The sequence below is a fragment of the Saccopteryx leptura genome, chromosome 7, assembly GCF_036850995.1.
Source record: "Saccopteryx leptura isolate mSacLep1 chromosome 7, mSacLep1_pri_phased_curated, whole genome shotgun sequence".
NCBI classification, from domain to species: domain Eukaryota; kingdom Metazoa; phylum Chordata; class Mammalia; order Chiroptera; family Emballonuridae; genus Saccopteryx; species Saccopteryx leptura.
In genome coordinates, this window is record NC_089509.1 from 41,798,623 (window position 1) to 41,811,950 (window position 13,328).

Here is a 13,328-nt window from a genome sequence, read left to right on the forward strand (position 1 = left end):
AAGACATCTGTGGAAAAAATTTATGTGACCTTGCTCACAGTATGGAACTTGCATACTATTTTTATTTTCATATGCAGTAAATCAAGTAGGCAAACCAGTAATTATGTATGAAATTAGGATTTATGTTTAAGATAGTCCTTATTTTATTATTTGTAACTGAAAAATATTAGAAACCAGTTTGGTTCCTAACCTTAGGAAAATAAGTATGGTATATCTGAATAAAAGAGTATTATGTAGTAATTAAAATTATTTATTTTTAAATTATTTTAAGTTAAAAATTATTTAAATTAAAATTATTTATCATTTTAATGTCCTAGGAAAGACTAATGATCCAAACAATCAAAACAATGTTAATTTACAATGGAGGACACAAGATTTATGTGCAGTATGATCTAAATATTATATAAGTATATAAAGAAAAGACTAAAAGGAACTATGTTAAATATTTAAATAATTATCTCTAGGTAATATTATTTTGGATTAAAGGTGATGATTTTTAGGTTGTGTGTTTAGAGTGAGAGGCATCTCTTCCATATTTTTTATAATTTCCCATAAAGGATCTATAAATTTTTAAATATTTAGTAAAATGTATGTGCAGATCTATGATATTTTGTTTAAATATCTGCATTCTTTTAGAATGCTGTCCTGCTATGTGATAATGATGCCTTATTAATTATTAGTTTTCCAAAAAGTGAATATTTCTGAACAGAGTACAAGATACACCTAATTTGTGTCAAATATACTTCTACTGGGAAAAATATTACATCTTATCAGAGAAATATTAATAAGAATTGCTTATCCACTGACTTCCAATGTTTTCTAAATGTCTACATATAATTGGTTGATATTAGCATTTTCATTTAGGACCAAAGAAAATAAGGTGCTTCCAGTGTTAATAATAAAAATTTATACAGTAGTGCTTAATAGAATTTTAAAAACTGCTAATCACAAGTTTAGTTCAAATGAAAAGGAGAGACATCAATATATGTTTTTTGTATATAGATAGGTTTTTAACAATAGTTCCAGACACAAATATATACATTTATTTTGTATTATATTAAAAAATATGCAAGGCCACCTAGTTTATACTTTTTTTTTGGGGGGGGGAGAGTTGTTTTTTAATACTTTGTAAAAATACAATAACTAAACTATAGCCACATATGTAATCATAATCCTTATATTTGTTTAGATCTTACCAGATGCAACATATATTTTCTTATGTGTTATATTTTGTATTTTTTTTACTACTGTGGCATTACTTCTGAGGACAGTTGTGTCACTTCTGCCACTTAATAGTGACATTGTTTGGGATAAGATTTAAAATGAGCACAGGCAGGTGATAGTATGGAGAGTAAGATTAAAGGTAATAACTTGGTGTAGGATCTCCTGGGTTTCTCTTCACTACTTCTTGCTGCTTGACCTGGGCAATCTGCTTCTTTCAGCTTCTGGTTCCTTATCTTATGATAGTACTTAATTTGTATATATCTTGACAATGGTCCTTTGATTACTTTGATCTGTTTTGTTTACTACTATATCTTCAGCTCCTGGTACAATTTCTGACACATAATAGTGATCAGTCAATATTTTTGAATGAATTCTCCTAACTTTTTTGTTGTTAACTTGCCCAAATTGAGAGTATTGCTTTTTTTTTTCTTTAGTTGAAATTTTAGTATATCTCCTTTGAGGGAATGTCTAAATATACAGAAGTTAAAACAGGAACACAAAATATGATTCTTTATTTTACTACTGAGGTAACTCCCATAATAGGCAAAAGTAAATAAAAGTAATCACTGTAGAAAAAGTAGGAAGATACAGAATGAAAAGGGAAAGGCTCTCTTCCTCCTCATGCCCACCCCTCACTCTCCCCACTTCAGTTATTCTCTGGCAACCAGCAGCACTTCCTTGTGATTCCTTTTAGAAAATTGATGTTTATGTTGCACAGATATATATCTGTTTAAAGTTTTTACACGAACGAGGTCATGCTACACATAGTATTGTCCTGTACTATGCGTTATAATACGCTAATAATAGGTAGGTGTTTTTAAAGAAATATAAATATATACCATCTGGATGTAATGTTTTCAAAACAGAATGCCTTTCTTTATCGTCAAAACTTGGCATTAGCTGTGGTCCCCTAACCATAAATCATGAAAGTGTTGGTCACAGCTGGGCCTGTGTCAGACTAAGATGATGTAAGTGATCTCATTCTACTTGAGGAGGAATGAATATCCCCATGTTTAGTTAGCGCATTGAACCGCAAGGTCTACGCAGCCTGCTGCAACCTTGGAGGAGTGGTCGGCAGCCCGGTTCCTGTTCCGGCTCTGTTGCAACTAGTTTGGGAGTACAACTTGGATTAAGGATTTACTCCCTCTTTTGGCACGGACCTTGAGCAGTTGTAGTTCTGACATCCCAGAGGAAAGTTTTGCTCTCCATCTCAAGTCATTCTCGTGGGTGGGATGAAGAGATCTCAGGCTGAAATGTCTCTCTGGGTTCATCAGTCAGTCACACTCGGCACTTACAACTCATGGCTTTAACAAGGTCCTCAGGGAGAGTTAGACCACCTGGGGCTGCCTTATAAACTGCCTGATAATAACTTAAGACCTAGCATTTCAACTAGAACTTGCTCAGTTTGGAAATGCAGTGAGTTCAGTAGCTACTGACTTGTTGCAGGTAGGCTGCTAAATGAAGAGCCAGGATCGTTTGTGAGTATATCTTCTTGGGCTGTTTTTAGAGTATCTTCATGGCCATTTATTAAGCTGGTTATGACCCTAACATTCCATAGGTAGAGTTCTCTTGTGCCATGGTAACAACTTTTTAAAAAATTATGATTTTAATTTTAGGAAACCCAACACATAGAAATCACTTATCTTTAAAGGTACTCTTTAGTTTAAGAACAAAACTGAATTTTTATCTGAGTTGTGGCTGTGCTCTTACAAAAGCAGTAACAATACACCAAATGACTGAAATGCATGAAAATCATCTCCTCCTTCTAGCCTGCACATGCTTTTTACCACTGACAAGAGATCAGTTTTTTTTCTATAATATGTGTGCATAGTGTTAGCTCTATCAACTGATTGCTAAGTAGTTAACAATAAATTGATTTCAGTTTAAATAAAGGTACTTCAGGAAGGCAATGGTCTGCATGAAAAAATTGTTAATTATGTTTAATCTTATGCACAAAACAAATTGGCAGTAAACTTTCTTGCTCCTGATATCAAGTGAATCATAAATATTGAAAAAGTCCTAGGCTTCACTCTGTTGTATATACCATCTCCATAGTTGCTATCCATTTTCAAACTTTAGTGTAACCTTGCAGAATTAATTTTTTATAAGAAAACAAACTTTTCCCTAAGGGAGAGTATGAATTAGGTAATTTAGAGCTGATGAAAGGTATTTCCAAATGGATTATTAAATTTTTATACCAGACATTAATAGTTTTGTCTTCCCTCTGTGCTTGTTAATGTTATGTTTGACACATATGTCTTCACTTAAGCAGTTGATTCCTTACAAGTTCCAGTTACGTGTGTTGGTAACCATCACCTTCACCCTTTAAAATGCTTTTATTGCACTGAAAGATTTTTAAAGGATTCAGTAGTTGTGCTTTTCTAACAGCATTTCATGTCTAAGTTGCCAAATATTATAATTTTATGCTGAAGTTAATTAGGTTTATTGAGTGATTTTGGCATATTAAATGATATCTGGTCCATAAAATGATCATATGTAAGATACACCAACAAACAATTTGTTGGAATATGAAATTTATCTTTTTGTTTCAATATAGTACTATTTATCAAATTGAAAGCATGAACTCTGAATGAGTTCATTTGAACCCCAAAGTAACTGATTTAATCTAAGGGCATATTAATTAACCCAGGATCAAATTAGGTGCTTACCAAACACATAAGTAACTAGTTTCTTTTAAGATTTTTAGAGAGTCTTATGACAAATACAAAAAAATATATAATGATACAGAAATTGAAAATACTCTATACTTAGAATTTTCAATATATAAAAATAAAATAAAATTATTTCCTTTAACCCTGAATAGAGATGAATTTTTAGCTGAGGGTTTAAATGAATGACATACTTCCGTGCTTTCTGCATGTGCTGAATAGAACTGGCCCACTCTCTCCTGTGCCTTCCCAGTGTCTGTAGACATGATTTCTTTCTCCAATGGCTACCTAGGCATGGCAGACATTCCATGAAACTGATAGGTTTTGCAAAGAAAGACATACTGTATTATATAAAACCTTTTAAAATATGTACTTAATATTCTAAAGCCAAATTATAAAACACACTTGAAGGAATAGGCACAAAATTTATTCCTTGTGGATTAAATAAATAAAATGCATTAACTAAGCTGACTGGATTTCTTTTCAAAAACAATTATTTTTGACTTGCTCTTAAACAGTTGTTAGTCTCTCTAATCCTTGTATACATATATGCATCAACCTGAGTTAAAATCTTTTTAAGGGAATGAGAAATGTAAAATGTTGACTGAATGCCCTTTTAAGTTTGTGGGTGTAAGGGGGATTTCTTGAAATGTATTTAAATCAAATAGAATTGTGTTTCCTATTGCAGAAGTTGCATTAATAGAAGCTAAAAATAAGTTATAGTATATATCTTTACCACTGACTTGCTTTGAGAACTTAGTCAAATTGAAACGGCCATCTGGGGATGTGTAGTGTTCTATCTGAATGTGATACTTTCAGATTCCTCCCACTCCTTTAACAACTTCTCCAAATTTTTAGAATGATTAGTGAATACATTAATATCAGTTTCTAGTGATTTAATAACACAATTGGACTGGTTTTGTTAATTTTTTTTTGCCTCTTCAAGTGTGTTTTATAATTTGGTTTTAGAATATTAAGTATATATTAGTGAAAATTCTTGATTAATATTTTAGAAAATTTTATATAATATGTCAGAAGAGGCATCCTTTGAACCTTGATTTAATAGTAAAATACACCAGTGTCTTCTGCCTGTTTAAAGATTTTCACTACATTCTTGTTTTTTGACCTTATCCTAGTATACTGTTATTTAGATAGTAGTAGAAAACTGAGCTTTTTTCTTATGGATGTACTTTTTGAGATTTCTGTAAAATTGAAATAAAGTAAGAAATCTCATATGTGGTGAAGTGGCACAAGCTTATCTAGGCACAAAGGAGTAAAGAACTTTTTGATTACATTTTGGTTTCTAGAAAGTTAGCCCCTTCATTTTTCTCATGTGCTCCTGAGACCTTCTACTAACAGACGTGCCAAATGTCAGATGTCCCAGGAAATACTCTTCATAGACTTGAAAAAAGGTTGAAGAGCTATCCTTAATTGACCATCATAAAAGAAATTATAGACATTTATCTCACTGACATTCTCTGATGTGAATGGTCCAAGGATATAAAAAACCCAAACAATTGTAAGTTAAAGTCTACTTTCATAATTAACCTTCTATTTTTGAGATGAGGAGGGCTGGTTCTGCTGTGGAATATTATTATCACACTTGCTTCATTCCATTTTGTTACCAAAATTTTTTTTTTAATTTAAGGTATTTCTAGATTAGGTTAGTGACAATAAAAATTATAGCTCACATTGTTCTTGTTTGTTTATATGAGAATTGGTGAATAAAATAGACTGTGGATTAAGATTAAATTTTTGCTAATCTCAAAAATAAAAAACATTTTTTTTAACCTCAGCCCAGAGAACATGGGACTTCTTGATCCAGCAACCAGTGATGGGCGAGTTATTTTCTTCTTGCCCTGGCAAAAGATGACAATAGCTGGCACTACCGACACTCCAACTGATGTTACACACCATCCTATCCCTTCGGAAGAAGATATCAACTTTATTTTGAATGAAGTGCGTAACTACCTGAGTGGTGATGTTGAAGGTAATGTATGCGTTCCTTTAAGTTTTGTCTTTTATCTCTCGATCCATTTCAGCTCTCTCTAGGTAATTGCCATGTCTCCAATCTGACTCACTGTCACACCTGGCTGCTCTAATTCTTACGTGCTCACCATTTCTTTTAGAAGATTTGTGAAGACCAAATTATAACACAATGGGAAGAAGTTCTTTTTTGTCTTTCTACTTTGTACATCCACATGAAACTTAGACAAGCCTTTTCTGAAAATTTTTTTATTTTTATTTTCCCAAAGTTAGAAGTGGGTAGGCAGTCAGACAGACTCCCACATAAGCCTGACTGGGATCCACCAGGGGGCGATGCTCTGCCCATCTGGGGCATTGCTCCATTGTGGCTGGAGCCGTTCTAGGCCTGAGGCAGAACCATGGAATTGTCCTCAGCATCCGGGCCAACTTTTGCTCCAGTGGACCCTTGGCTGTGGGAGGGGAAGAGAGAGAGAGAGAGGAAGGAGAGGGGTAAGGGTAGAGAAACAGATGGGCACTTCTGCTGTGTGCCTTGACTGGGAATCGAACCCGGGACTTCTATACACTGGTCCGATGCTCTACTGCTGTGCCAACTGGCCAGGGCTTCTGATAATTTTTTAATGATAAAATTGGAGTGCCATTTATGAACTCTAAACATGCATGCTCTTCACAAGCAGTATGAAATGTTTGCATTGCCACACCCAAGGGGCCAAACAGCTGCATGTGGCTTGCAAGCCACAGTTTGCCGACGAGGGATTTGATTTCTAGAGGTTGGCAAAATCTGATTTACAGATTTGGGATATTCATAGGAAATAATTAGAGAGAAGAGAGTATAAAGGTGTATTCTAAGAAGCTTAATGAGCTGCTACTGTGTGGAAAGTAGAATGTTGACAGTGGATTTAACTAAGAAGAGCAAGTATGCTTGCTTAAATTGAAAAGGCACATTTTAATTTTTTCCAATGGTAACCTGGACACATTTTCATTTACCTTGTATGTCATAACATTTTATTTAATGAACATACAAAGTGATTCTTTTTTTTAGACAATTAAATTTAACAGGGTGACATTGGTCAACCAGAGCACATAGGTTCAGAGAAAACATCTCCACATCATTTGGACAATCATGCCATATACCCATCACCCAAAGTTAAATCATCTTCCATCACGCTACATTTTGTTTCTCTTTAAGCCTCTCCCTCTCACCCCACGCCTTTTCCTTTTCTCCCTTCCCTCCTCTTGGTAACCACTGCACTATGTCCATGAGTCTCAATTTTTTGTCCCACCTATGTATGGAATCATACAGTTCTTAGCTTTTTCTAATTTACTTATTTCACTCAGTATAATCTTATCAAGGTCCATATATGTTGTCAGAAATGGTACTATGTCATCATTTCTTATGGCTGAGTAGTATTCCATAGTATATATGTACCACATCTTTATCCAATCCTCTATTAAAGGGTATTTTGGCTGTTTCCATATCTGGGCCACCGTGAGTAATGCTGCAATAAACATGGGGGTGCATGTGTTTTTACATACCAATGTTTTCAAGTTTTGGGGGTATATACGCAGTACAGGGATTGCTGGGTCATAAGGTAGTTCTATTCTTAATTTTCTGAGGAACCACCATACTTTCTTCCATAATGGTTGTACTACTTTACATTCTCACCAACAGTGAATGAGGGTTCCTTTTCCTCTGCAGCCTCTCCAACACTTGTTATTACCTGTCTTGTTGATAATATCTAATCTAACAGGTGTGAGGTGGTATCTCATTGCAGTTTTGATTTGCATTTCTCTAATAGCTAGTGAAGATGAGCATTTTTTTATACTTCTATTGGCCATTTGTATTTCTTCTTGGGAGAAGTGTCTGTTCGTGTCCTCTTCCCATTTTTTTATTGGGTTGTTTGTTTATTTGTTGCTGAGTTTTGTGAGTTCTTTATATATTTTGGATATTAGTCTCTTATCCGAGCTGTTGTTTGAAAATGTCATCTCCCACTTAGTTGGCTGTCTGTTGTTTTGTTGTCAGTTTCTTTGCTGTGCAGAAGCTTCTTGGTTTGATGTGGTCTCCCATTTACTTATTTTTGTCTTTACGTCCTTTGCCTTTGGGGTCAAATTCATAAAATGTTCTCTTCTGCCAGGGTCCATGACTTTAGTACCTGTGTTTTCTTCTATGTAATTTATTGTTTCAGACCTTATATTAAGGTCTTTGATCCATATTGAATTAATTTTTGTGCAAGGAGACAGACTGTAGTCAAATTTTATTCTTTTGCATGTGGCTTTCCAATTTTTCCAGAACCATTTATTGAAGAGGCTTTCTTTTCTCCATTATGTGTTTTTGGCTCCTCTATCACAGGTAATTTGACTGTATATATGTGGTTTTATTTCTGGGATCTCTATTCTGTGTGTCTATTTTTTTTGTCAGTACCATTGCTGTTTTGATTATTGTTGCTCTGTAGTATAATTTGAAGTCAGGTATTGTAATCTTTCCAGCTTTTTTTTCTCCTTACTTTGGTTATTTGGAGGTTATCTTGGGTTCATATAAAACTGATGATTTTTGTTCCATTTATTTAAAAAATGACATTGGAATTTTGATGGAAATTGCATTAAGTTTGTATATTGCTTTGGGTAATATGGCCATTTTAACTATATTTATTCTTTCTGTACATGAAGAAGGAATATTTTCCCATTTCATTGTGTCTTTTTCAATTTCCTTTAATAATGCTCTGTAGTTTTTAAGTATATAGGTCCTTTACATTCTTTGTTATATTTATTCCTAGGTATTTTATTATTTTGTTGCAACTGTAAAAGGGATTATTTTTTTTTTTTAGTTCTTTTTCCGAAGTTTCATTGTTGTCATATAAGAGAGCAATAGACTTCTGTATATTAATTTTGTATCCTGCGACCTTACTGTATTGGTTTCTTGTTTCTAATAGCCTTTCTGTGGCGTCTTTGTGGTTTTCTATATACAGGATCATATATCATCTGCATAAAGTGAAACCTTTAGTTCTTTTTTCCCAATATGAATGCCTTTTATTTCATTCTCTTGTCTGATTGCTCTGGCTAGAACTTCCAGCACTATGTTGAATAGGAGTGGAGGGAGTGGGCAGCCTTGTCTTGTTCCTGATTTTAGAGGAAAGGTTTTCCGTTTTTTACCATTTAGTACAGTGGTCGGCAAACTCATTAGTCAACGGAGCCATATATCAACAGTACAACGATTGAAATTTCTTTTGAAAGCCAAATTTTTTTTTTTGTATTTTTTTTTTTTTTGTATTTTTCTGAAGCTGGAAACGGGGAGAGACAGTCAGACAGACTCCCGCATGCACCTGACCGGGATCCACCTGGCACGCCCACCAGGGGGCGATGCTCTGCCCCTTTGGGGCGTTGCTCTGCCGCGACCAGAGCCACTCTAGCGCCTGGGGCAGAGGCCAAGGAGCCATCCCCAGCGCCCGGGGCCATCTTTGCTCCAGTGGAGCCTTGCTGCGGGAGGGGAAGAGAGAGACAGAGAGGAAGGAGAGGGGGAGGGGTGGAGAGGCACATGGGCACCTCTCCTGTGTGCCCTGGCCAGGAATCGAACTGGGGACCTCTGCATGCCAGGCCGACGCTCTACCACTGAGCCAACCAGCCAGGGCGAGAGCCAATTTTTTTAAACTTAAACTATATAAGTAGGTACATTTCTTATTGAAGTAGCACCTGCACATGTTATTTTGTGGAAGAGCCACACTCAAGGGGCCAAAGAGCTGCATGTAGCTCGTGAGCTGCAGTTTGCCAACCAGGGATTTAGTATATGATGTTAGCTGGTGGTTTGTCATAAATAGCCTTTAATATGTTGAAGTATTTTCCTTCTATACCCATGTTGTTGAATGTTTTAAACATAAAAGGATGTTGTATTTTATCAAATGCCTTTTCTGCATCTATTTATAGGATCATATGGTTTTTGGGTTTTGTTTTGTTGATACGGTGTATTATGTTAATCGTTTTACGTATGTTGAACCATCCTTGTGTTTCTGGGCTGAATCCCACTTGATCAAGATGAATTACTTTTTTAATGTGTTGTTGTATTTTATCTGCTAGTATTTTGTTTAGAATTTTTGCTTCTGTATTCATTAGAGATATTGATCTGTAGAGTTTTTTCTGTGCGTGTGTGTTGTCCTTGCTAGATTTTGGTATGAGGGTTATGTTGACCTCATAAAATATGTTTGGAAGTATTGCTTATTCTTCAATTTTTTGGAAGACTTTGAGAAGGATAGGAACCAAATATTTGAATGTTTGGTAGAGTTTACTAGTATAGCCATCTGGCCCTGGACTTTTATTTTTGATGAGATTTTGATAGTTGTTTCTATTTCCTCCCTGCTTATCTGTCTATTTAGGCTTTCTACTTCTTCGTGATTCAGTCTAGGAGGATTGTATTGTTCTAGGAGTTTATCTATTTCTTCTAGATTGTTGAATTTGGTGGCATATAGTTTTTCATAGTATTCTACAATAATCCTTTGTATATCTATGATATCTGCGGTAATTTCTCCTCTCTCATTTTGGATTTTTTTTATATGAGTACTTTCTCTTTTTTCCTTAGTGAGTACCAAGGGTTTGTCAATTTTGTTGGTCTTTTCAAAGAACCAGCTCTTTGTTGTATTTATTTTTTTCTATAGTTTTTCTGTTCTTTATTTCATTTATTTCTGCTCTAATTTTTATTGTTTCCTTTTTTCTGCTAGTTTTTGGTTGCCTTTTTTCTTCTTTTTCTAGTTCCTTAAGATGTGATGTTAGGTTGTTTACTTGGGTTCTCTCTTGTTTTTTCATATAAGCCTTTAATGATATGAACTTCCCTCTTTATTACTGCTTTTGCTGCATCCTAGAGATTCTGATATGTCATGTTGTCATTTTCATTTGTCTGTATATATCTTTTGATCTTTTTTATTTCTTCTTTGACCCAGTCATTTTTTAGAAGTATATTGTTTAATTTTCACATTTTTGTGGGTTTGTTTAGTTCTTTTTTGCAGTTGAATTCTAGTTTCAAAGCCTTATGGTCATAGAATATGCTTGGTATAATTTCAGTCTTTCTGAATTTGTTGATGTTAGTTTTGTGGCATAGCATATGGTCTATTCTTGAGAATGTGCCATGTACACTGAAGAAAAATGTATACTCTGATGTTTTGGGATGAAATGTCCTGTAGATGTCTATTATATCCTTTGTTCTAGTGTTTCTTTTAAGGCCAGTATTTCTTTATTGATTTTCTGTTTGGATGAATGATCTAAAACCATCAATTGTATATTGAGGTCTCCAAGTATGATTATATTTTTTTCAGTTTGTACTTTTGGATCAGTTAGTAGATGTCATATACATTTTGGTGCTCCCTGGTTTAATGCATATATATTAAGAAGTGTTATGTCTTCTTGATACAATGTCCCTTTTATCATTATGAAATGTCCATCTTTGTCTCTAGTTACCTTTGTTGTCTTGTAGTCAGCATTGTCAGATATGAATATGGCTACACCTGCTTTTATTTGGATATTATTTACTTGGAGAATCGTTTTCCAACATGTCACTTTGAATTTAGTTTTATCTTTGTAGCTTGAAGGCTGCATATTGTTGGGTTTTGCTTTCTTGATCCAATCTGCTACTCTGTGCCTCTTTATTGGTGAGTTCAATCCCTTTACACTTAGTGTAATTTTTGACACTTGAGGATTTCCTATTGTCATTTTATATACTGTTTTCTGATAGCTTTGTGTCTTGTTTGGTTCTTCTTTTTTGTTTTTCTGTCATTTGTTCCTGTCTGGTGGTATTCTATACTTCTATCTTCTGTTTCTTCTTCTTTTTTTTTAAGCTATGTGTTTCAGTAGTTGCATTTTCAGGGGTGGTTACCATTAGGTTATTAAAAGAAAAATTATCATATTTATTAGAGTCCACTATCTAATGAGTGTTTCTGTACTCCATCCTCCTTTGCTATTGCTGATCTTTATCCTCTCCCCCTTTATGTCATGTTGTCACAGATTATCCTTGTTTTTATTGTGGTTTTGTTAAAATTTTTACTTGTAGTTTTGTTTTGTCTTGTTTTTTGTATCTGGTCAGATAGCCCCCTTTAGTATTTCCTGTAGTGGGGGTTTTCTGGTGATAAATTCCCCCAGCTTCTGTATGTCTGTAAATGTTTTCATTTCCCCTTCATATTTGAAGGATAGCTTTGATGGATAGAGTATTCTTGGCAGGTGGTTCCTCTCTTTCAGTACTTTAAATGTTGTGGTCCACTCTCTTTGGGCTTGTAGAATTTCTGCTGAGAAATCTGATGATAACCTAATGGGCTTTCCTTTATGTGTTATATTCTTCTTCTCCCTAGCAGCCCTGAGGATTCTTTCTTTGACATTAATTTGTGATAATTTCATTACAATGTGCCTTGGAGTAGGTCTCTTTGATAATGCGGCATTCTATTTGCTTCTTGGATTCAAGGCTATAACTCTACACAGGCTTAGGAAGTTCCCTCGATTATTTGTTTCAATATGTTCTCCATTCCTTTTTCCCTCCCTTCTTCTTCTAATACAGATACGAGTTTAATTCATTCTGTAACCAAGCTTTTAAGTCAGTCAACTCGTATATCAAACAAATTTCTCCCAGTTAAAATAACTGAAATAAATTTAATCCGTTCCAGCACTGTGAAACATCCCCAACGCATCCTAAGCTATGAGAAAAGACATGTTTTTAAATAAGAAACACACATATATACTTTACCGATACATAACAAAATATATGAAATAAAAGAAAAAAGTGTTATTTAGTACTGTATTCTTACCTTGGGGACAGATGAGTGTAGCTAATGGAGGTGAATGGTGGAGGAGGAGGGAGGGAGGAAGGTGTGCAGGCACTCTAGACATGTAAACTAAAACTGTACTTTCTTAACACTAAATGTAAATTAAAGCTGCATTTTCTTTACTTAAAATGAAACCACAAAAGCTGAATTGTAAAAAAATGCTCTTTCTTAACTTTAAACTTAACCTAAGCTTAATATTACATATTTTTTATTTAATCATCACCTGTTTTTGCCTTTTTGGCTGCACTTCCAGCACTTTCACTTGCAGGACTTTTGAATAAAAATCTATCTAAAGAGGTGTGCTTTTGCCTGCCTTTTAAAATATTACGGAAATGTGACAAGTGTCATTAAAAAGTGCTGAAGCATGACCAGTTGAAACCTTTTCTGGGTGTTTCTTTTCAATGAAACTTGAAAGCTTCTCCCACATTGCCAGTATGTCTTTAATCTCACTTGTAAAAATCTCTTCCTTCGACTCTACCTCCTCCTCACTACTAATCTCTTGCAGAAGCTCCATTTGTTGCATCATCTGTAGCTCCTTCAACTCCTCATTTGAGAGTTCTTCCTCATGTTCCTTGACAGGCTTGTTTACATTACCCTAATCTACCTTCGTACCCATCGATTTTTTTGAGAGACACAATCTCCTCCAACACTTCTACCTTGG

General features: G+C 34.7%; 1 protein-coding gene across 2 annotated transcripts in view; it reads left to right on the forward strand.

Moving 5' to 3' along the window:
- GPD2 (glycerol-3-phosphate dehydrogenase 2) overlaps positions 1 to 13,328 on the forward strand; it is a 162,958-nt gene that overhangs the window by 118,905 nt on the left and 30,725 nt on the right. For both annotated transcript variants that reach the window (XM_066345092.1, XM_066345091.1), the window contains exon 9: positions 5,690 to 5,883. In XM_066345092.1, coding sequence (XP_066201189.1) covers positions 5,690 to 5,883 — 194 coding nt within the window. The remainder of the gene's footprint in view (positions 1 to 5,689; positions 5,884 to 13,328) is intronic.